This window comes from Pantherophis guttatus, chromosome 1 (assembly GCF_059756535.1).
Source record: "Pantherophis guttatus breed Tessera chromosome 1, ASM5975653v1, whole genome shotgun sequence".
In the NCBI taxonomy this organism is placed as follows: Eukaryota; Metazoa; Chordata; class Lepidosauria; order Squamata; family Colubridae; genus Pantherophis; species Pantherophis guttatus.
In genome coordinates this window covers 176,704,792-176,729,249 of record NC_142063.1, presented here as the reverse complement: position 1 = coordinate 176,729,249, position 24,458 = coordinate 176,704,792, and the positions used below count along the sequence as shown (strand labels likewise).

The window sequence follows — 24,458 nt, the reverse complement described above, 5'->3', positions numbered from 1 at the left end:
ATTAGTCTGGGGGTGGTGGGCGCAGCTTAACCCCTGGGCAGAGCCTATCAACTTTAAAAACTCCTTCCAAAAGTGGGAAGTAAATTGTACACCCCTGTCCGAAATTATACGTTTTGGAGCCCCATGTAATCGGTAAACATGACGAATAAACAATTTTGCAAGGGTTTTAGCTGAAGGGATTTTAGAACAAGGGATGAAATGCACTTGTTTGGAAAACAGGTCCGTTACCGCCCAAATGATGGTGCAGCCTTCACTTTCTGGTAGGTCCACAATAAAATCCATGGATATTTCTTTCCAAGGGGCATTCGGCCTTGCCACACTCTGAAGCAAACTGGGCGGTTTCCCCGGAGGTCTCTTAGCCGAGGCATACACCGGACAACTAGCTACATATGCCTCTATGTCCTTTTTGAGTGCAGGCCACCAAAATTGTCTTTTAACGTGATGTAGAGTTTTAACAAATCCAAAGAGGCCTGCTGCCTTGGCATCATGAGCGTACTGCAACACTGTTACTCTTAAACTGGCAGGAACATACAATTTCGCCTCAATCCAAGCTAGACCATCACGGAATGTGCATTCATTTGAGTGGGTTTTAAACCATTCGTCGGTTCTCAAAACATCTTTCAGTTTCTGAAGTAGCTTACCCGAGAGTGCTGGATTGGTCTTCGCCTGTGCCCTGGTAGTCATTGGCACTGCTAGTTGTGTCGAAGGGATGATAGGACAAACCACTTTCTCCTTGGTGCTGTTATATTGAGGCAATCTGGAAAGTGCATCTGCCATGAAGTTCTTTCCACCAGGAAGGTATCGTAGAGTGAAATTAAAACGGTTGAAGTGCTGGGCCCAACGGGCTTGCTTTGGCGACAGCTTACGCGGTGTTTTCAACGCCTCCAGGTTTTTATGGTCAGTCCAAACTTCAAAAGGGTGCTTTGCTCCTTCTAGAAACTGTCTCCATGTTAACAACGCCCATCGCACTGCAAAAGCTTCCTTTTCCCATATGGCCCATCTCCTCTCAGTTTCTGATAATTTACGGGATGTGTAAGCACAGAGTTGTAATTCCCCTTTTCCGTTCTTCTGCAGAAGTACTGCTCTCACGGCCAAGTCGCTCACGTCAGCCTGTACTACAAAAGGTTCTTCCATGTCCGGATGTTTGAGGACTGGTTCAGCAGCAAACAATCGTTTCAACTTTTCGAAGGCCGCTTGACAGTCCATAGTCCATTCAAGAGGTCGTGAGGGCCTTGGTTTTGCCTCACCTTTAGTTTTCGGAAGATTTGTTATTGGCAGTGCAATTTTTGCAAACGAGGGAATAAACTGTCTATAGAAGTTCGCAAATCCCAGGAAACTCTGTAGTTGTTTGCGGGTGCGTGGGACGGCCCATTCCAATACGGCCCGAACCTTTCCAGGGTCCATCTCTATCCCCTCATGCGATACACAATATCCAAGATAGTCAATTTTGCTTTGGTGGAACTCACACTTAGAAAGTTTGGCATATAGTTCAGCAGCCCTGAGTTTTTTCAGGACCGTTCGCACTAACTTCACATGGTCGTCCATGTTCTCTGAGTAGATAAGAATGTCGTCCAAGTAGACCAGGACCCCCTTATACAGGTGCTCATGCAGTACTTCGTTAATCAATTGCATGAACAGAGCAGGGGCTCCCTGTAGTCCAAACGGGAGCACTCTAAACTGGAAACATTCAAGTGGGCAACTAAATGCTGTCTTCCATTCATCCCCCTCTTTAATTCTCACTCTGTAGTATGTCTCCCGTAAGTCAAGTTTGGTGAAGATTTTCCCCTTTCCTAGATGAGATAGCATGTCCTTCATGAGTGGTAGGGGGTAAACGTTTTCCACACAAATCGCATTCAGATTTCTATAATCAACTACCAAGCGAAAGGAGCCATCCTTCTTTTCTCGGAACAATACCGGTGCCACCACCCTTGGTCTGGCTGGTTGGATAAACCCCCGTTCTAGATTTTTATCAATGAAGTTTTGCAATTCCCCTAGTTCATAAGGTGTCATGGGGTAGATTTTTGGCTTAGGGAGCTTCACCCCAGGGAGTATTTCAATGGTACAGTCCGTAGCTCTGTGGGGAGGCAGCACATCCGAGGCCCTTTCACTAAAAACTTCACGGAGATCCCAATACTCTTTTGGAATCTTCTCCTCTCCTTCAATGTGGCCTATTGCCACTTCTGCCCTTTCGGGTTCTATACCTTCCTCAAGGGGGGACTTCTTCCCTTTCTAGCCTCGGTTTTCTGGTACGAATACGCAGGACCCCAGTTCTCCAGTTAACCCGTGGGTTCCATCTACGGAGCCAGGGCAGTCCAAGTATTAGGGGTCGTTCCATGCCAGGGACCACAATATATCTGAGACTTTCTACGTGATCTCCCAATTGCATTTCAATAGGTTCGGTCACAAAGCTGGCCGGGCCCCCTCCTGCAATCGATCCGTCCAACTGACAGAACGTAATGGGCCTTTTTAACGTTTTTAGCCTCAGGCCCAATTTCTCCACTACTTTCGGGCTGACTATGCACCTGGTGCACCCAGAGTCTAATAGGGCTAACATCTGCGCATGTTTCCCTGTGGATGGCACCCTTATTTCTATTGGGACGAGCATGGGGTCCTCTGTTTGACTCACCAGATCATTGGAGTCGGAGTCGGAGTCCGTCCCGCTGTCGTCTGCGGTGGTCGGAGTTCCCAACTCACCCTGGTTTCAGGGAGCGAACTCAATGACTTCTCCTTTCAGGGCGGTGTCGCGGCCTTTTGCTGGCACTTTGTCGGCCTTCTTGGGGCCCGAGCCGGTAGATTTTGGCACTGGCTTGGAGAAACATTCTGCAGCCTGATGGCCTTCCCTTCCACATTTGTAGCAGGTTAAAGGCTTCAATTTTGGTTTGAATTCCGCTCTCCCCCCGACCGCTTTTGGTGCTCCTTTGCAGTAGAAGGAGGATGACGGGTGTCCTGCACGGCCTGCTCGGAGTCGGCTTCGGGCCAGCTTGATCTCCACATCCTCAGCTACTACGTACCAACTCAGCACATCTTCGGGGACCCCCCGCCCTCTACAGTCCTTGTATATTTCTTCATTCAGCCCATCTTTGAAACTCTCCAGTAGGGCCGCTTAATGTCAGGTGTGCTTCCTTCAAAATCCAGGAAAGAATGACCCAGACTCCATGATTTCTAGAGACAGGTACTTTTACTAGAAATGAAGTGAATGCAACCACGGCTAAGCTGAAATTAAAGCAATAGGCGCGAAAAGTGCATATAGAAAGTATTCCCTCCCACTGTCCATCGTAAATCATCCAATCCAAAGGTCTTCCAGGGTCAGGTGGAAGCACGTCTGGCAGAGTCATCAATCAGGAATGCCACGACGGTTACCCGATAGCCACTCCAAGGATTCAGTTTCGTTTCTTCTGAAGCCATGCCCCTCCTCCAGCACACTTCCCCCCCCCAAGCTCCCTAGCTCTCCCCACTCCCGGTTCCTATGGCAGCCAAAGCAGCCAAAGCGGAGGCTGACACCCTTAGAAATAAGGTGGAAGAGTGTAGAGAAAGAGAAAGAAACAACAGAGATGGAGGTTTAATGCCAAATTATTGAGCGATAAAGAATGTGTAAAAAAACTTAAAGAAGAAATAAAGTCCTTTTTCAAGGAAAATGAAAATCAAGGAACACCTTGTGAAATAGTATGGGACGCAATGAAGGCCTACTTAAGAGGGGTTGTGATATCATACAGTGCATATAAAAGTAAAGAAAAAAGAAAGTCCCTGGAAGATTTTTTAAACCACTTAGGAGAAGCGGAAAGAAAACTCCAAGAAAACCCGGGAGATGAAACAGCAAAAGAAAGTTGGCTGATGTGGAGACACAAACTGAACATCATTGACCAAGAGGATTTAGCACAAAAAATAAAAAGAATGAAACAATATTATTTTGAAAATGCCAACAAGTCGGGCAGGTGGCTAGCCTATAAATTAAAAAAGGAAAACGAAAAAGGGACAATTCATATATTAGAAGACTCCAAGGGCAAGTTGTTGAACAAAGAAAACTAGAAAGAGCTAGGGAGTTTTATGAGATTCTATATAAAGAAGAGGAGGTTCCAGAAGGAAAAATAGAGCAATATTTGGCAAACGCAGAGCTTCAGCAAATAACAGAGGAAGAGAGAGAAATGCTTAATGGAAAGATAACAGCTGAAGAACTAAAAACAGCTCTCTCTAAACTTAAAAACAATAAATCGCCAGGCCCAGACGGATTCCCAGGGGAAATATATAAAAAATTAGAAGAAATATTACAACCAAAATTAGTGGAAATTTTCAACGATGCATTGACGGGTTCTAAAATTCCAGAATCGTGGAAGGAAGCGCATGTCACACTAGTGCCGAAAGAAAGTGCCGACTTAAAACAAATTCAGAACTATAGACCAATTTTCCTTCTAAACACTGATTATAAGCTATTTATGAGCATAATGGCAGAAAGAACCAAAAAAATACTAAATACTTGGATACACGAAGATCAAAATGGATTCCTTCCGGGGAGGCAAATTAGAGACAATTTGAGAACTGTGTTGGATATCCTAGAATATTATGAAGAACACCCCGAAAAACAGATGACCTTAGTTTTTGTAGATGCCCAAAAGGTATTCAATAATTTAAATTGGAAATTTATGATTAAACAAATTGAGGTAATGGAATTTGGAACAAATTTTGAAAAGATGATAAAAACTATCTATGATAATCAAAAGGCGAGCATTCTAGTAAACGGAGACAGGACAAAAACATTCCAGATTAGAAAGGGGGTAAGGCAAGGATGCCCCCTGTCACCATTATTGTTTATTTTGGCCCTAGAAGTCCTGCTACGGAAAATCAGAAATAACGAAGAAATAAAAGGTTTAAAGATTAGGAAAGAGGTTTATAAAATGCAAGCATTTGTGGACGATGTAGCCTTAATCTTAGAAGACCCTATAGAATAGGGACAAAAAGTGCTAGAGGAATTGGGCAAATATGGAGAGGTGGCAGGCTTTAAATTGAACAAAACTAAAACCAAAATATTGACCAAGAATGTAACCGAGGTACAGAAGAAAGAGATAGAAGAACTGCTGGGACTACAGGTTGTTAAAAAAATAAAATATCTAGGAATTTGGATAACCACAAGGTGTTCGTCCTTAAAAGATGATAATTATACCCCTTTAATTAGGAAAATGAAACAAGACCTGGATAGATGGAAGAAAATAAAATTGTCAGTTTAGCCGCTATTAAGATGAACATCTTCCCCAAAGTACTATTTCTATATCAAAATATACCGGTGAACTTAGATAAAAAATTTTTTTCAGAACTAAACAAAATTATTAGGGAATTTGTATGGGAGGAGAAAAAGCCGAGGTTCTCTATTAAAATTTTAAAGGATAAAAGAGATATAGGAGGATTTGGACTTCCCGATTGGGAAACATATTATAGGGCAACTAAGCTAGTTTGGATAAGAGATTGGGCCACCCTGGAAAATAAGAGGATTTTAACCCTAGAAGGCCACGATCTGCAAAGAGGGTGGCACGCATATCTATGGGACACAGAGAAGAATAAGAAAACATATTTCCATAGACATAAAATTAGAGATTCATTGATACAAACATGGACTGGAATTAGGCAGAGATATTATTAAAAAGTCCCAAGATGGCTCTCCACGATGGAGGCCTTGATCTATCCCAATAGATGGGGAATGGAGAAAATGTGTAAGTATAAAGACATCTTAGATGAAGGAGGAAATCTTAAATCTAACGATGCCTTGAGGGAGGAAGGAATAAATTTAGATTGGTGGACCTATCTACAAATAAAATCCAGGTATCAGAAAGACAAAGAACAATGCGGTTTAGAACTAGGATATAATGGGCTGGATAAAGTCCTGATGGGAACAGGTAAAAAGATTGTGGCTAAATTATACAATTATTTATTAGATGAAGATAGAGCTGAGGATATAACAAAGAACCAAATGAGTGCATGGGAGAAAAATATTGGACACGACATAAATTTTAATGAATGGGAAGAGGCATGGAATAAGAACTTTAAATTGACCAGAGCCGCGACATATAAGGAAAAACCATTATAAAATGCTCCACAGGTGGTATTTAGCCCCGGCTAGGCTAGCAAAGATGTATCCTAACATACACCCCAACTGCTGGAAATGTGGCTATGGTCAAGACACCTTCTTTCACATGTGGTGGACATGCCCTGAAGCAAAAGGATATTGGAGTAAGATTAGGGGATGGCTAAAGAAATAATTGGGGAAGACATTGAATTGACACTGGAAATATTTCTCCTGGGAATAGTAAAGAAGCCATATGGAAAGGAAAAGAATCATTTAACAATACATATAATTACAGCTGCTAGATTGGCCTACGCACAATATTGGAAAGAGAAAACCCAGCCACCAGAAGAACTTATAACTAGGAAAATACTGGAGTGCGCAGAGATGACCAAACTAACCCATGAAATAAACGATGATGAAAATTCAGAATACTATACCGTGTGGGGAAGGTGGTATGAATGGATGAATGATAGAGTGAAAGGAAGAGAAAAAGGTGTGTTAAATAAAAGCAAAAAGTAGCCTAAATGACACCAGGTATATATTTTGTACATATGTATAAACACTGCACATCCGATATTAATGGAAATGTTAATTTATATATGTTTATAAATTCAATAAAATTTCCAATAATTTCATTGTTTTCAAGATGTCTCAGATTGGTCACTTTGATTGTACTGAAGGCCTCAGATTGGTCATTTTAATTGTACCGAATGCAATGCCAATGCATAACTTGCAATAGATGTAGCATTATTATTCTCCTGCTTGAAAATGGTAGCTGAACTGTAGCGGTAATTTTACTATATCTCACAAGAGAGCCAAAGGGTTTTTTAAATAGGATATTGGGAATGTTAACAACACAAAATAAATATATATATACTCTACAAAATGCATTTGAATGTTTGTGGACAAAAATTGGTGTTTGAATAATTTGGTTTATGGGTCAATAATCTCCATTTTCTGGAAAAAGAAAACTAAGCTTCAGAGTGAATGCATTATGCAAATTTGATAACATGTTTTGGGCCCAGCCATGATAAAATTGATAAAGAGGGCATTAAACTAAATTCTGTGATGATTAGCAATAGCAATAGCACTTAGACTTATATACCGCTTTAGTGTTTTACAGCTCTCTCTAAGCGGTTTACAGAGTCAGCATTCTGCCCCCAACAATCTGGGTCCTCATTTTACTGACCTCGGAAGGATGGAAGGCTGAGTCAACTTTGAGCCAGTGAGACCTGAACTGCCAAACTGCTGTTAGCTGGTGATCAACAGAAAGAGCTGCAATACTGCATTTTAACCACGGCTCTTAGAAACAAAATTAGAAACAAAAATTCAGAAGAAACAGCTTTAGATGAAATTGTATGTCCTGGGATAGAAAGAGTGAACAATGAATGAATGAGTTTATTTGTCTATTAGGTTTATTTATCCACTTCACGAAAAGAGACTGTGGGAGACTTACATTTTGTAGGAATATAAAGTAAGGAACAAGAAAATAAAATGCAATAAATATCTAGAATACCAAAGAGACCAAAAGTAACATAAGAACAGAAATAACAAAAACTACTAAATTACTGAGGTGAACCAAAGATTGATCAGAACAACTGCCATAGGATCTAGCTACTATCTGTTTAGTCTAGTTTTGATAGCTAAAACAGTCAACTGTCCTTCCTCCCTGGTTCCTTAATGGCAGGTAAAATAGCCATTGCTTTCATATCACTGTTCTGTGACCAAACAAAACTGTTTTGTGAAAAGCTGACATAATAAAATGATAATATTGCGTAGGCCTTTTCTTTTAAATTCACATTTATATTATTTACAAAATTTCCATCCTGTCTTTCATTCAGCAATTCCAGGCAACACGCGCAGTGCTCCCTCCCAAGTACTTAATTTTTTTATTCTCCCCTTCAAGTACAAATGATTTTAATGGCATTAAGAAAGAAATTGTGAGTCAGTAGACAAAGAAAGGCAGAAAACTCTATTAAACGTGCTCTTAATCTGAACTGTAGAAATCTTCAGTGATAAATTACAAAGTAATTGTAATGTATAACTTAGAGGAGTGATTAAATGTGAAATATTGTCATAACTGAGAGATAGACAGGTGTTTTACATTTTAAAGAATATAAAATCTTTTGCAAAAGAAACAAAAGGGCTCCTATTTCCAAGACCTAAGTTCCAACATTCATCCTCTATATTCTCAACTGCAAGGAAGAATACTGCTTTATTGTTTAAATTGATTTCAGATGGCATAATTTCTTCAAGGTTACTTTGCCTAATGTAACATTGTTATAAAAATCATGTATATAAATCATTGTATTGACATTGCTAGATAACCAATAATAAGCAAATATTTATTTATAATGCTAAACAATAAAATGAAATCATTAAGAAATGTTTAAGAACTCCTACCAGGTCACTGCTAAATCATGAACTTTCAATGTGTTGCTCAGTCTATATATTCCAGACTTCAATGGCCGCACACATTTTTTTGCACAAGCAAGGTATGGATTTACTTGGATACCTTCAGGAAATTCTGAATCCTTAAATCAAAATAGAGTAAGAAAAATTAAAATTAACTAATTTATTTATTTTTTATTTATTTATTAGTCGCATTTCTATGCCGCCCAACTCCCTAGGGACTTTAGGCAACTTACAGCAAAAAACAATGCGAACAATATCCCGTAAAAATTTTTTAAAAGAAAACATTAAAAACCCATACACTCCATTCCATGGCCAGGTCTCGCAAGATCGCCGTAGCAAGATCAACGGCCCTTGACCCAACAGGCTTTTTTAATAAATATTGCCTAGATTACATATATCTGATCTCGGATGGACCGAGTGCACCCCTCTTGGTCCTGTTAGACCTTCAAAGGTAGTTAATCCTATTGGTAAAATATTTGTGGCTATCTATACTACTTCTAATTCCACACCTACTTGTGTGGGCAGTTGCAGCTAGCAATCATGCAGTTTAAGGCACCCTGTTATTAAGCTGGTTATTAAGACCAGCTGCCTGCAATTACTGCAGGGTTCGAATCTCGCCAAGGCTCAAGGTTGACTCAGCCTTCCATCCTTTCTAAGGTAGGTAAATTGAGGACCCAGTTGTGGGGGCAATAAGCTGACTTTGTATAAATATACAAAAGGATGAAGGCTATTGCTGAGCACATTATAAGCCGCCCTGAGTCTTCGGAGAAGGGCGGCATATAAATCAAATTAAAAAAAAAAATTCTAAATTTATTACTGGAATACCACTACCACCACCACTCTTGATATATCTGGCTCCAGTTGTTTAAAAGAGCTCTGAAAGCCTCCTCTTTTCCTAGGCTTTGGGTTATAATGGGTGGGTGGTTATATATATAAAATAGGTTATATTTTAATCAGTGGTGGGATTCAAATAATTTAACAACTGGTTCTCTGCCCTAATGACCGGCTGGGTGGGCGTGGCCACACTGCACCCACCCCCGTGCCCCGTTTTGGGCCTAGTAGGCCTCCCTGCACTTACCTGGGAGCCCTGTAGCGCAGCAGACTAAAGCACTGTTATTAACATCAGCTGCCTGCAATTACTCCAAGCTCAAATCTCACCAGGCTCAAGGTTGACTCAGCCTTCCATCCTTTCTAAGGTAGGTAAAATGAGGAGCCAGATTGTGGGGGCAATAAGCTGACTTTGTATAAATATACAAAAGTATGAAGGCTATTGCTTAACGCATTGTAAGCCACCCTGAGTCTTCGGAGAAGGGCGGCATATAAATCAAATTAAAAAAAAAAAAAAACGGGGCACGTGGGGATTTCTGGAAGGGGCGGAGCAGGCTCCCGGTGGGGCCAGCCAGCAATTTAACGACCGGTTCAGCCAAAGTGGTGCAAATCAGTTGAATCCCACCACTGATTTTAATGGTTACTTTTTATGGTGTTTGGTGGTTTTTTCTTTACTTTAATTGTATTGGATTGTATTTATTATGTCTTGTCCGGACTCATTGGGTAGCCTTATAAACTTGTAAAATAAATATATAAATAAGAACATCTGTACCTTTGGATATTTCTTGCTCATCTGTTTTGCTGGATCTTTGGCTGAATCATGTACATTAACGGCAGAATGCACTTTCTGTTCCTTGGCTTGTCTAAGTGCTCGTTGGGAAGGTCCCACTAATCCAGCCTCTCTATCACACCAATGACCAACTATAAGGCACAGACAATTTATTACAGAGAAGTATAGAAATTTAACAGAAAGAACATTATTGCAATTATTTAAGAACTTCTTTTTATACTACCCATTTAGCAGAACTTTTTTTCCCCCAGAATGGTAAACCACAATAGAAATTGTAATTTCTGTTCCATCAAATTATAGAAAACCTAAGTTGTATTGAGATCTAAATAGGTACTATAAATCCAATTATTCAGAACGTAATCTAATCTTGATTTCAGTACCTAACTAGGAAAAATGAGATTGTTTGTTTGTTTGTCAGTTTTATGTAGCTCTCCATCTCACAATCAAGTGACTCTCACAATAAAGAACAGATAATTAATACATAATAAAGCAATACTCATTATTAAAAACTATAAAAGGAAAGCTAAATAAAGCTTAATAATAGTGGAACCTCAAAATATATTATAGGTATATTGCCACAACATGGCAATATCTACAACAGATGTATTACAGAATATAACTCATCAATCAATCAATCAATCAATCAATCGGAATAGAGCTGTAAGGGACATTGGAGGTCTTCTAGTCCAACCCCCTGTTCAAACAGGAGACCTTATACCATTTTAGATAGGTGGTTATCCAGTCTTTTTCAAAAACCTTGTATTAACTTTTTTGGCTGCTGCCACACACTGCTGGCTCATGTTTAAGTGATCGTCCACTAGGACTCAAAGATCCCTCACATAGTTATTGTTTTTGAACTAGGTTTCACCTACACTGTACTTGTGCCTTTGCTTTTTCCTGTCTAGGTGTAAAACCTTGCTTTTCTCCACATTAAATTTTCTGTTGTTGGATAGGGCCCATTGTTCAAGTCTGCAAAGATCTTTTTGGATCCTGAGCTTGTCTTCTGGGGTGTTCGCTATTCCTGCTAGCTTAGTGTCATCTGCAAATTCCCCTTCTATTCCCTTATCTAAGCCACTTATGAAGATTTTTTTTTTTTTTGCAAAAAGTTTTTATTTTTTATTTTTCTTAGCACACAAATTACATCTTTTTGGAACAGAGCCCGGTCGTCAATTTATACAATTTTTTATCATCTTTAATAAAATTTTATACATTCTATTTTGCCATAATACTTATTTCTTAATCTTAAATCACCTATCTCAACTAATACCATCTTAAAAAGATTTATTCAAATTTACTTAATCAAAACAATTACCCTTCTATTAACCCCCCATAAATCTTAATTCAATTAATACCTCATAATACAGTTCACAATTTTTAACCTAAATCCTCACTATTAACAATACTCAATCTTAAATCACCTATCTCCTCTATTACCATCTTATAAAAAGTTTACTCTTATTTATTTAATCAAAACAATTACCCTTCTATTAACTCACTTTAAATCTCAATTCAATTAATAACTCATAATACATTTCACAATTCTTAGCCTAAATCCTCACAATTAACAATACAGGTCACACATGTTTATATTTCAAAATCTTATTTCCCTTTCTAAAACTTCCCCACATTTATTATTACTTCATGTAATGCTCATTAAATCTTTATTTCCTTATTACTTCATCAAGTTTAGATCCTATCTCTAATCCCAAAAATATAGCAATTTAATATTGAAACATAGTTCTTAATTCAAATAAAACTACAATACAATTTCAATCATTTCCCACAATTCTGTCTCTTTAACCATATCATTTATATAAAAAACCAGTTTAAGTAATTCTTATTTGTAATTCATAGTCCTATATTATTTCAATCTTCTTTTCTTTTTAGATAGATATATTATCAAAAACATTGAAAATATTAAAATATTAAAGTTATTGAAAATATTCAAATTATTGCAATTGTTATAGGTATTTAAACAATATCCCAGTTTTTATAGTCATCAATTATTCTCAAATAATACCATGTACCATCTTAATAAACATTGATTCATTATGTCCATTGATATATTTTCTTTTAGCATAGTCTATTTCTCATATATTATAGCTTCCATCCATATTTCAATTTTTAGTATCTGTAACATATTCTTCTCATATTTCTATTAACCATTATTAATCTTAATATAGTTATTTTATAAATCAAAGTCCTGGACTTTTCTATTTTACCCCATATTCCCCAATTCTTTCACTGTTAATCCCAGTGTAATCATCTTTATAACTATTGTTATTCACAATATCGTCTCTAATCGCATGACTATTGTAACACTCTCTACATGGGGTTCCCCTTCAGGAGCACCCAGAGGCTCCAACTGGCGCAGAGAGCGGCCACGCGGGTGGTTATGGGAGCAACGTGGCGCTCCCGTGTGACACCTCTCCTGCGCAAGCTGCACTGGCTCCCGGTGGTCTTCCAGGTGCGCTTCAAGGTTTTGGTTACCACCTTTAGAGCGCTCCATGGTTTAGGACCTGGCTACTTACGGGACCGCCTACTACCACAAACAGCCTCCCACCGGCCGGTACGCTCTCATAGAGAGGGGCTCCTCCAGGTGCCGTCAGCCAAACAATGTCGACTGGTGGCCCCTAGGGGGAGGGCCTTCTCTGTGAGGGCACCTACTATCTGGAACGAGCTCCCCCCGGAGATACGGAGGATCCCGGATCTGCGCACTTTCCGCTGTGCTTTGAAGACACTCCTATTCCAGCAGGCCGGCCTGGCCTAATTTTTTCCCCTTCTTTTAAATTTTTAAACTCAAATTTTAATTCATTTTAAATTATTGGGAGTTTTAAATTGTCTCGGGCAAAAATTATTTAATTGGGTTTTAATCATGTTTTAACTTTTGTATTTATGTGTTTTATTTCGTGCCTGTTCACCGCCCTGAGTCCTTCGGGAGTAGGGCAGTATACAAATTTAATAAAATGAAATGAAATGAAATAAAAACCTCCTTTTTATTATTACTATCCACCTGTACATTACTTATTCATATTTAATCACGTTGTCTTTGTCTTCTTTATTTTCAGCTGTTGTGTCTTGTTTCTTCATTTTCTTGTCTGCTTGCGTATATTTCATTTCAGCTTCAATGTCCTCAAATTTTGTCCTCCATGTATCATTTTAGTTATTTTTCTTATTTCCATTCCAAGTCAAATACATCAGTTTGTTTCTTCTCTAATTCCTGCACAATTTTATTCTTTTTAAGTTGATGTTATCCCAATTATAAGAGTTCCATTGTGGTTTCCCCTTTTCTTCCCCCCCCCCAAGTCAAGCCGCCTGCAGACAAAGAAATCATCCTCCACAAATTCTCACGGTTGTTATCTGTAAAGTTCATGATTTTCCAAAACAAAAAAACAAATTGCAATGTTCCTTTTTACTCCAGAATGTGTCTCTCTGTAATCCACAATTTCCAATTGTTCAACAAGTATCCATTTTGTTTGTTACATAACAGTCTTACTTGGCTTCTCTTTTTCTTTTTAGTTTTAAAAGTATCAAATCTTTTTTTTAAAGTCCAGTCCAAATTTAAATTCTTTCCAATCCTTTGACCATGTCTCAATGTTTAACATTTTCAATTAGTTTTACTCATGAGTCAATTTTCTATCGGGACTTTGTATCTTTAAAGTTACGTTTCAAAATCTTCTTTGCCCCCGTGCTCCTTAGCCGCTATTTTATCGCTAGGGGTTTTGTAGTTAAAAGATGTTTCCTTTGATGTTATTACAAGCCTGGGTTGGCTGTCACTCACCCAGCTTCGAAAAACTCTGTTCCATTCCACTTTCCTCCTGCTCATTACTTGATCCGGTTGTCCCAGTTTCTTGGCAGCCGCCATGGCTGCCGCCCCCCGCCGAGTCACAGAGAGTTCCCTCTGACCTTCGAGGAACTTGCCTGTTCCTCTTGGTTGTCCGAGGTGCCTCTCTTTCTTCCCCATCCCTGCAGGACGGTTCTGGTCCGAAGACCCATTGGCGGCAGTTCGTCAGCCGGGGTTTTCACAGGGCTCATCGGAGCCCGCTAATTTCCCGACTGTCTCGCCGCGACACCAAACCGGAAGTCCATTTATGAAGATATTGAAGAGCATTGACCCTAAGACGGAACTTTGTGGTACCCCACTGCTTACTTCCCTCCATGTAGGCGTACTACCGTTAAGGACAACTCAACCACATTTTTCTAGCTTACCAAGAAGTAGGGTGTGGTCTACTTTGTCAAATGCCTTGTTGAAGTCTAAATATACCATGGCCACAGCATTTCGCTTGTCTACTAATTTAGTCACTTTGTCAAAGAATGAAATAAGACTGGTTTGGCATGATCTGTTTTTAACAAACCTGTGCCGGCTAGTAGTTATTACCTTATTTGTTTCTAAATGTTCACAGATCGGTTTTTATTGTTTTTTCCAGTATCTTCCCAGGTATTGATGTTAGCTGATTGGTCTGTAGCAGGGGTCCTCAAACTTTTTGAACAGGGGGCCACTTCAGGGTCCCTCAAACTGTTGGGGGCCCGGACTGGCTAGGTGGGTGTGGTTGGGGGGCCCCATGTGACTGGGTGGGCATGGCTAGGTGTCCATGTGATTGGGTGGGCGTGGCTAGGTGGTCATGTAACTGGGTGGGTGTGGCTGGGTGGGCGCGGCCAATTTAGCAGTCCATTTTGCCAATTTAGCAGTCCATTAAATAATACACACAAATGAAACTTTAATTTGTTTTCCTCCTGGGAGTGTTTTATTTGCTTTTGTTTGACTTTTCTTTTTACTAGATCATTTTTTAAGTTGTTTACAAGTCTAGTGGTCCACTTCAGAAAACTCAGTTTTGCAGCAATTCTTCTCAGCCCCAAGGATGTTACAATCGACATTCATCCATATCTATCTCTCTCTCTCTCTCTCTCTCCCTCCCTCCCTCCCCCTCTCCCTCCCTCCCTCTCTCTGTCTCCTAGAAGAGGAAATGAGGTGGGGAAGACAAACCTTGCTGAATCCCATTCCATTCCATTCCATTCGCTCTCTCCCTCCCATCTGTCAGGAAAGAGACAGCTCCTACAAGAGCAAATGGGGGTGGGGAAGAGAAAGCTTGCTCCATTCCATTCCATTCCATTCCATTCCATTCCATTCCCCCTCTCCCTCCTATCTCTCTTTCAGGAAAGAGACGGCTCCTACAAGAGCAAATAGGGGTGAGGAAGAGAAAATTTGCTGAATCCCATTCCATTCGCATTGCGGCAGTCTCAATCTGCTTTTGGAATCTCACTGGCCGGAGCTTCCTCAGCACCTGTTGAACCTGCGCAACAGGCTCAGGCAAGGGCTCTGCACATCTGGCAGGCAGAATCAGACCAGGCAGGGATCGCTCGGAGTGGATGTAACAAGGAAGCCCCAAGATGGGGGCTCAGCAGCGCTGATCTGCTAGCCATCCAGCCCTTCCCACCTCCCTGTCCAGTGGCGGAGGTGGTTGTCCTCCTTCAGGCAGCCGAGCAGGAGAAAGACGGGCAGCCAAATGGCGGGGGGGAGAAGGCGGCGGCTGTTGCTGTGTCCACTCCCTAGCTCGCTCGCGTCTCACCAGTCCCACTTTGTCAACAGGTGCACGAGCTTGGAATGGAGATTCAGCAGGGTGGGGGTGGGGCGGCAAGGCAGAAGGCTGCCTTAAGTCCAGGGAAGGGACTGCACCCTCGGGGCTCCATCTGAAGGAGCTGCATCACTCAGGCAGCGCCCTGAAAACATTGTGGAGCTGCTGCCTCGCAGGACAGGGCAGAGTGCTGCTCTCCCTGCCGAACAGCTCCAGTGAAGGAGGCACATCATTGGGGGTCTCTACCCCTGGCAGCCCCTGAGTGGCAAGTCCGCCACCACTCAGCAGACCCATGCAGCCTGAACGAGGCAAAGAGGCCAGTTAGAAAGGCGTGTTCCTCTCGCGCACCACTGAGGCTGTCAGCAGCTTGCACAGGTCCATTAGGCTGTGGCCACCAAGAGTGGGGAAAGCCAGATCCCCATCGGAGCCCTGGTTGCCCAGGCCCAGCAGAGATGGGGGGGAGGAACGCAATCCCGGTTTTCCCCACGCGCAGTGGCCGCAGCCTAAGGTACAGGGGAGCGGAATGCAGTCCCGCGGGCTGGATGCATCGGACAACCGCATGCCTTGTCCAGTGGTGAAATATAAAATTTGTTACTACCGGTTCTGTGGGCGTGGCTTGGGGGGGGTAATGTGATTGGGTGGGCATGGCCAACTTTTTTTTTTACTTTTAAAAGTATTTTTTCAGCAACCTTAAGAGGTTGCAGGAAAAAAATGCTTTTAAAAGCCTCTGACGATCAGGCAACTCAGCTGGGATCGACAGAGGCTTTTAAAGGCATTTTTTTTTACAACCTCTTCAGCTTTTTTTTTTTACCTTTAAAAGCATTTTTTTGGCCAAAGAGGTTGTAGAAAAATGCTTTTAAAAGAAAAAAAAAGCCTCTGATGATCGTGCGGCTCAGCTGGGCATGGGGGGGGGGCAGGGATTTTTGCTGCCGGTTCTCCAAACCACCCGTTGTCATCGCTACCAGATTGGGCGATCCGGTCCGAACCGGGAGCATTTCACGCCTGGCCTTATCCCAGCCACATGGGATGGAGCAGGCGTGTGATCCATATCACGTGCCTCACCCGCCCCCACCCCTCTGCCTGCTGCCGATGCAAGTGCTGCCACCACCTTGCCTGTTTCTTGGAGGGCCAGCTGGAGAGTCCCTGTTGCCAGACAGGGACCTTGCAGTCTCTGGCTGTCCCCCCCTCTGGCAGCTGCAGCAGGTGAGGCACCTCTTCCCCGGGCCCCTGTCAGCCAGGAAAAGCCAGCCAGGCAAGGAGTGGGTGGGAGTGGTGGGGCAGGGGGCAGGGCAGGGAGTGGGGCTGAATCCCACCACTGTGCAGACCGGATACATTATGTCAGTGGGCCATACCCGGCCCATGGGCCCTAGTTTGAGGACCCCTGGTCTATAGTTTCCTGGGTCTGGTTATTTTTTGAAGATGGGAACCACATCAGGTCTTTTCCAATCCTCTGGTAGTTCACCAGTGTTCTAGGACTTTTTTTAAAGATATGGTACTATGGTTCTGAAATGACATCTACCAACTCCTTTAAAACTCTGGGATGTAATTCATCAGGTCTCGATGATTTATATTCATCAACATCAGACAGGTATTCTCTTACTATTTTCTTGCTTATTTTAATTTTTATTTCTAAAAAAATTCTTTTTTATATATAACTTTTATTGTTTTATCAATGTATAAAATACAAAGAAAAATAAAAATAGGAAAGGAAGGGAAGGGAAGGGAAGGGAAGGGAAGAGAAGGGAAGGGAAGGGAAGGGAAGGGAAGGGAAGGGAAGGGAAGGGAAGGGAAGGGAAAGGAAGGGAAGGGAAAAGGAAGAGAGGAAAATATGAGGTACAAGGGAAGAAAGAAAAAGGTGTTGACTTCCGACTCTTTTTGGCACAATACAAGATAGCAACATTACAACCTCAACTTTTTACTTTTACACATTAGTATATAACTAGCCATTTCTATAACAACAAAACTATTTAATCAGCAAAACCAAAGTCAAAGTTTCATTTTTTCCCCTCAAAAGCACAAAATCCAGAAGTGATATCCAAATAAAAAACATAAATATATCCTCTTTGAATAGGACAATCAATTTAACCATTACAGCTTTATCTTCCTTGCTGTTGAAATAATGTATTTCTATTTGCACTTAATAATCTTTATAAACTATCACCATTTATATTAACAAAATTCACTGTATTCTTTTAGATTTTTTAACCTTAAAGGAAAAAAATATTTTTCTCAACCATTTTAAAACACTAAGCTTTCTTTAAAAACATTTATAACATTAAAAAATTCTAATACATCTTTTTAAACTTCCTCTTAGCATACATACTTTAAAGTTCACTTTCAAAGCAATAAAATACCAACCAACTCCAATTAACTCATTAAATTTATATCACTCTTCCAAGTTACCCTCGTAGAAGAATTTTTTTCTTCTTGTATACATCTTTTAGATGTTTCTTTAGACTAATACATCTTTTTCTTTAACTTTCTCTTAACATATATATTTTCAAATACACTTTCAATAATAGTTTATAAACTTTACGAATTACTTAAGCATTATATATATATATATATATATATGTATGTATGTATGTATATGTGTATGTGTGTGTGTGTGTGTGTGTGTGTGTGTATATATATATATATTCTGAGGTTTTCGCGGGTGTTTGTATGTAGGTCTTTGGTTATTCGGGTTTTCTCCCGCGTAAAATTGGAGGTGTCTTGGTAACGTTTCGACAAAGTCTCATTCGTCATCTTCAGGCTGGTGTTCTCGGCTTCGTGCTCCTAGAAGCACGAAGCCGAGTACCTGGATGAAGCTGTCTATCTAGACTCCTTCCAGTCCGGCTTGCTTTGGTTGATGATCTCTGGAGGGCTCGGGATAGGGGATGTTCCTCTATCCTAGTCCTATTAGATCTCTCAGCGGCTTTTGATACCATTGATCATGGTATCATGCTGCACCGGTTGGAGGGGTTGGGAGTGGGAGGCACTGTTTTACAGTGGTTCTCCTCCTATCTCTCCAACCGGTCGCAGTCCGTGTTGGCTGGGGGGCAGAGGTCGACCTCAAGGCACCTGGTTTGTGGGGTACCGCAAGGGTCGGTCCTCTCGCCTCTCCTGTTCAACATTTATGTGCAGCCACTGGGTGAGATCATCCATGGTTTTGGGGTGCAGTGCCATCTGTACACTGACGACACCCAGCTGTACATCTCCACCCCAGACCACCCCAATGATGCCCTTGAAGTGATGTCCCGGTGCCTTGAGGCCGTACGGGTCTGGATGGGGAGAAACAGGCTTCGACTCAACCCTTCCAAGACTGAGTGGCTGTGGCTGCCGGCGTCCCGGTACAGCCAGTTAGTCCCATCACTAACTATTGGGAACGAGTCATTGACCCCCGCAGAGAAAGCTCGCAATTTAGGCATCCTCCTGGATGCACGACTGTCTTTAGAAGATCATATAACAGCCGTGGCCAGAGGAGCTTTCTATCAGGTTCGCCTGATTCGCCAATTGCGTCCCTTTCTAGACCGGGACTCATTACGCACAGTCACTCAAGCCCTCGTCATTTCCCGACTTGACTACTGCAATGCTCTCTACATGGGGCTCCCCTTGAAGTGCACCCAGAAGCTCAAACTGGTCCAGAATGCGGCCGCGCGAGTAATTATGGGAGCAACTTGGCGCTCACATGTAACACCTCTTCTACGCGAGCTGCACTGGCTTCCGGTGACCTTCCAAGTGCGCTTCAAGGTGTTGGTTCTTACCTTTAAAGTGCTCCATGGCTTAGGACCTGAGTACTTACGAGACCACCTGCTGCAACCAATAACCTCCCACCAACCAATACGCTCTCACAGAGTAGGCCTACTCATAGTACCATCATTAAAACAATGTCATCTAGTAGTTCCAAGGGTGAGAGCCTTCTCTGTGGGGGCACCTACTCTTTGGAACAAAATACCCCCTGGAATACGAATAATCCCAGATCTTCGCACTTTCCGATGTGCCCTGAAGACCTTTCTGTTTCAACAAGCAGGGCTAGCATAAGCATCTAAATTCTATGCCAAGATCTTAGCAGATACACCAAGTTGACTCAATTTATTATTTACTGTTTATATAAAAAAAAAAAATTAAATGTATATGAAATCTTAATCTGTTCACCGCCCTGAGTCCTTCGGGAGAAGGGCGGTATAGAAATTCAATAAATAAATAAATAAATAAATAAATAAATAAATAAATAAATTCTTCTGTCCTTACTCCCCTATATGATGAATGGGTCACATTATGTCTCCTTTCAGCTCTGTTGTCCTAGAGTAACAGCAGAAAGTAGTGAATATACTTTATGGCAAGAATGGGATCAAATAATTTCTCTGAATATGCTCTAGTGACAACATACCACCAAATGCCCCCAGGTGGTATCCCTCAGAAGATGAGTGACTAAATTAATCAAAATCTAGCAGATAAAGTCTCCCATTAATTTTTTAGTTGTGATAGGAAGACAAACTCAAGATTCAGAAGGATCTTGACAAACTTGTGCATTGGTCCTATCCAACAAGATACAGTTCAGCTGTGAGAAAAGGTCCTGGATTTAGGTGCAAAATAGATGGTACCTGGCTCAACAGTAGTAACTGACAGGGATCTAGGTGTACTAGTGTACTACCCCTTAAGTATGAGCCAGCAGTGTTCTGCAGCTACCAAAAAAGCTAACACAATCCCAGGATGCATCAATAGAAGGATAGCATCAAGATCACAAGAAGTGATAGTACTGCTTTATACTACACTACTGATATCATATTTTGAGTACTCTGTCCAGTTCTGGTTACTACAATATTAAAAAGATGCTGAGGCCCTGGAAAGAATGCAAAGAAGAGCAACAAAGATGATAAGGGGTCTGCAGACTAAATCATAGGATTGTAGGAAGTTAGCACTCACCCCTCTCCTAGAAGAATGAAATATTTTAGGAAATATTAGAAAGGCAGAATATTATATTTCCTGGATGAGAAATGGAGAAACATGTTTTAAAGACAATGCTGCTCCCTGTTCCCCTCCCCCCTTTGTCAATGGGCCATTAAGGCCAGAACCAGTTCACTCATTCCCCCCACCTTTGTCAATGGACCATCATCTGCAACACAATAGCAACAGAAACTCACCACATGGCAAGGCTCAAGAAAGCTTGGGAGATAGCCTACAAAGTTAGCTAAGACCCCGCCCCCTGGGAGTCTCACAACCAATCAGGATACATTTCTTATACAGGAACAAGAAACTCTGAGGTGGGGCACAACAGATGGCATAAAACCAAGGCACTCCCGCTGGGGACATCTGGCGGTGATGTCACGCTGTAGTGGGACAAACGAGTGGGGCTCCGCTTGTTCGTACCCGATTTTTCGTGTATTTGAGGCTTTTTCGGCAGGTCGGATCTTGGAGAGATCGACAAGGTAGAGGGGTTCCATTGGAGTTCGAACGAGGAGTAGTGTGAGCTCCCATTCGGCAAGAGAAGCCCTCTGGATATACACGGAAGAAATCTGCTTGATAATGGCGGATCCAGAGGCATGATGTCCCGATGATTGGTACAGGGAGAGAACAATGGAAAGCAGCTTGAAGAACCGGTGAGAGGAGAAATAAAAGAGACAGAAAGGGAAAACTCTCAAGGATTATAAAAGGACTCGAGACAGAAGCGGTAAAGTGAGTTTTCAAGAGCAGCGAGACAGCGGTGGGAGCAGAGATCATGAGCTGTCAAAAAGTGGGGGGGGAGTGATCGTGCGAGTGGGAGCTAACAAGTGGATTGAGTTTTGATTGTTGTATTACTAGAAATTTCTATTTTTTGGGACTGTTTCTGGGAAAAAAAAGAGAAAATGTTGGTCATGCTCGATGCGTTGGAGGTGGCAGATTAGAAACTGTGTTACAGACAACGGAGGTGACTGGGCAGTTTTGATTACAGAAGACATTTTGGAGGAAGAGGTCAGAAAAAAAACCCCAGACACAAGACTCAGAGAGAAAGAAGAATAGAAGATATTATGATCTTAGACATGGACATATAACACCAGTCTACAAATCTACCAGTCTAGAAGAAACTTTTAAGAAACTTTGGTGTTAGTAAAAAATTAATTGAGGAAAAGATTACCAAGCAATAAATAAGACTTATATATCAACATATTTATATTTATATACTCGCTGAAATATTTATAATCAGATATTCATATATATTTATTGAAACATTTATAACCTGTATCAGTGATGGCTAACCTTTTTGCCATTGCGTGCCAAAAGTGGGGGAAGTGCGGGGTGGTCGCGCGCATGCATACCCACACCCATAATTCAATGCCCCCCGCACCCAGCAGCCCCTTGCATGCAATTGTGACCCCCCCTGCTCCCCCCGCTCATGGTACGTGATGCCAAAAAGGTTATCAATGGCCTGGTAGGCCCATTTTTTGCCCTCCCCAGGCTGCAGAGACTTTCTTAGTGCCTGGGGAGGGTGAAAACAGCCACCCGGAGGTCCTTCGGAGGCCAGAAATGGCCCGTTTCCTGACTTCCGGTGGGCCCAGAAGACCCAAAAATCAGCTGGCTGGCGCGCGTATGCACCCTGGAGCTGAGCTAGAGCAACGCTTGCAGGCCCACAGATATGGCTCTGTGTGCCATCTGTGGTACGCATGCCATAGGTTCACCATCACGGATCTATATTATTTATTTATTTATTTTATTTTATTCAATTTGTATACCACCCTTCTCCTAGTGGACTCAGGGTGGTGCACAGCCAGAACTAAAACACATACCAATACAAAATTTAAAATTATTAAAAGAATTACATAACTTTGGCCCAAATTTAAAACAATTCAAATTAAAACCCATTGACAATTTAAAAGCTAAAAAACTAAAAAAGACTACATCACATATATCACAAGACTATATCACATATTGTGATATAAAGTTAGATTTAATTGTAAGGCAAATAGACAACATTGGAGAGTATTGGAACGTTAAGTCAGAAATACAACGAGTGAACATAATTATAAGTTACCTTTTTATAACATTTACAATTTATAATATTTTATAATATATCTCATTGTAGTGTATATATATATATTTAAGACTGATAACTGTAATTGAATCTTAAGAAAGAAGGAGTGTATTTATTTATTTATTTATTATTGCGATTTATATGCCGCCTTACTCCCTAGGGACTCAAGGCGGCTTACAAAATGACAAATTCCAATACAAATCACAATGAAATAAATTAAAATCAACAACCCTATTAAAAACAGTTTAAAATTATAACAGTGTATCCCCAAACGGATCAGTTGAGTTGACGAAAGAGCCACGTCTTCAGCTCGCGACGGAAGGAAAGAAGGTCAGGGGCTGTCCTGAGCTCGGTGGGCAATCCATTCCAGAGGGTCGGGGCTCCCACAGAGAACGCCCTCCTCCTGGGGGCCGTCAGCCGACATTGTTTGGCCGACAGCACCCCGAGGAGGCTGACTCTGTGAGAGCGCACAGGACGGTGGGAGAGCGGCTGGAGATGGTCCTGCAAGTATCCCGGGCCTAAGCCATGAAGGGCTTTATAGGTGAGCACCAGCACCTTGAAATGTATCCGGAGCGCCACCGGCAGCCAGTGCAGCTCACGCAGGAGAGGTGTTACACGGGAGTATCTAGACGCCCCCGTAACTACCCGTGCGGCTGCGTTCTGGACTAGCTGGAGCCTCCGGATGCATCCCAAGGGCAGCCCCATGTAAAGGGTGTTACAGTAGTCCAACCTAGAGGTAACGAGGGCATGAGTGACCGTGGCGAGGTATCCCGGTCTAGAAAAGGGCGCAACTGGCGCACAAGATGCTCCTGTGTGAAGGCCCCCCTGGTTACGGCCGTCAGATGGTCCTCTAAGGACAGCCGAGAATCCAGAAGGACACCCAAGTTGTGGACCCTATCAGAGGGAGCAAGAGTTTCTCCCCCGATCGTTAGAGATGGAACTTCCAGATCCCAGGATGCTGGCATCCACAGCCACTCAGTCTTGGAAGGGTTGAGTCTAAGCCTGTTCCTCCGCATCCAAACCCGCACCGCTTCCAGGCAGTGGGACATCACGGAAAAGGCATCCCTAGGGTGGTCAGGGGTGGAGATGTAAAGCTGGGTATCATCAGCATATTGATGATACCTCACCCCAAAACCACGAATGATTTCACCCAGCGGTTTCATGTAGATGTTAAAGAGCAGAGGGGAGAGAACTGATCCCTGAGGCACCCCACAAGTGAGAGGCCTCTGGGAGGATCCCTGACCCCCCGCCCAAACAAACTGCAGACGACCAGAGAGATAGGAGGAGAACCACTGTAAAACAGTGCCTCCTAACCCCATCTCCCCGAGCCGCTGCAGCAGGATACCATGGTCGATGGTATCGAAAGCCGCTGAGAGGTCAAGAAGGACCAGGATGGAGGAACAACCCCCATCCCTGGCCCGCCAGAGATCATTTACTAGGGCGACCAATGCCGTTTCCATGCTGTGACCACGCCTGAAACCAGATTGGTAAGGATGAGAAATGGAAGAATCTTCAATTGTCACTTATGGGAAGGATAGCAATTATAAATATGAATATATTACCAAGATTATTATTTCTATTTCAGACAATACCGATAAAAATTGAAAAGACTTATTTTCAATATCTAAATATGGTAACAAGGAAATTTATATGGCAAGCCAAAAAAGCCAAAATAAGTTTAAAAATGCTTCAGGATACGAGATTACGAGAAGGATTTGGATTCCCGAATTGGGAATTATATTATCAAGCAACAGCACTGACATGGTTGAAAGAATGGATTGAATTAAGAAATATAAGATTATTAACATT

General features: G+C 41.9%; 1 protein-coding gene across 7 annotated transcripts in view; it reads right to left on the bottom strand.

The window, feature by feature from the left end:
* SPAG16 (sperm associated antigen 16) overlaps window positions 1-24,458 on the bottom strand; it is a 539,401-nt gene that overhangs the window by 454,177 nt on the left and 60,766 nt on the right. For all 7 annotated transcript variants that reach the window (XM_034433548.2, XM_034433564.2, XM_034433584.2 and 4 more), the window contains 2 exons: window positions 10,068-10,216; window positions 8,456-8,586 (listed from right to left, as the gene is read on the bottom strand). In XM_034433548.2, the coding sequence (XP_034289439.2) occupies window positions 8,456-8,586; window positions 10,068-10,216 (280 nt within the window). The remainder of the gene's footprint in view (window positions 1-8,455; window positions 8,587-10,067; window positions 10,217-24,458) is intronic.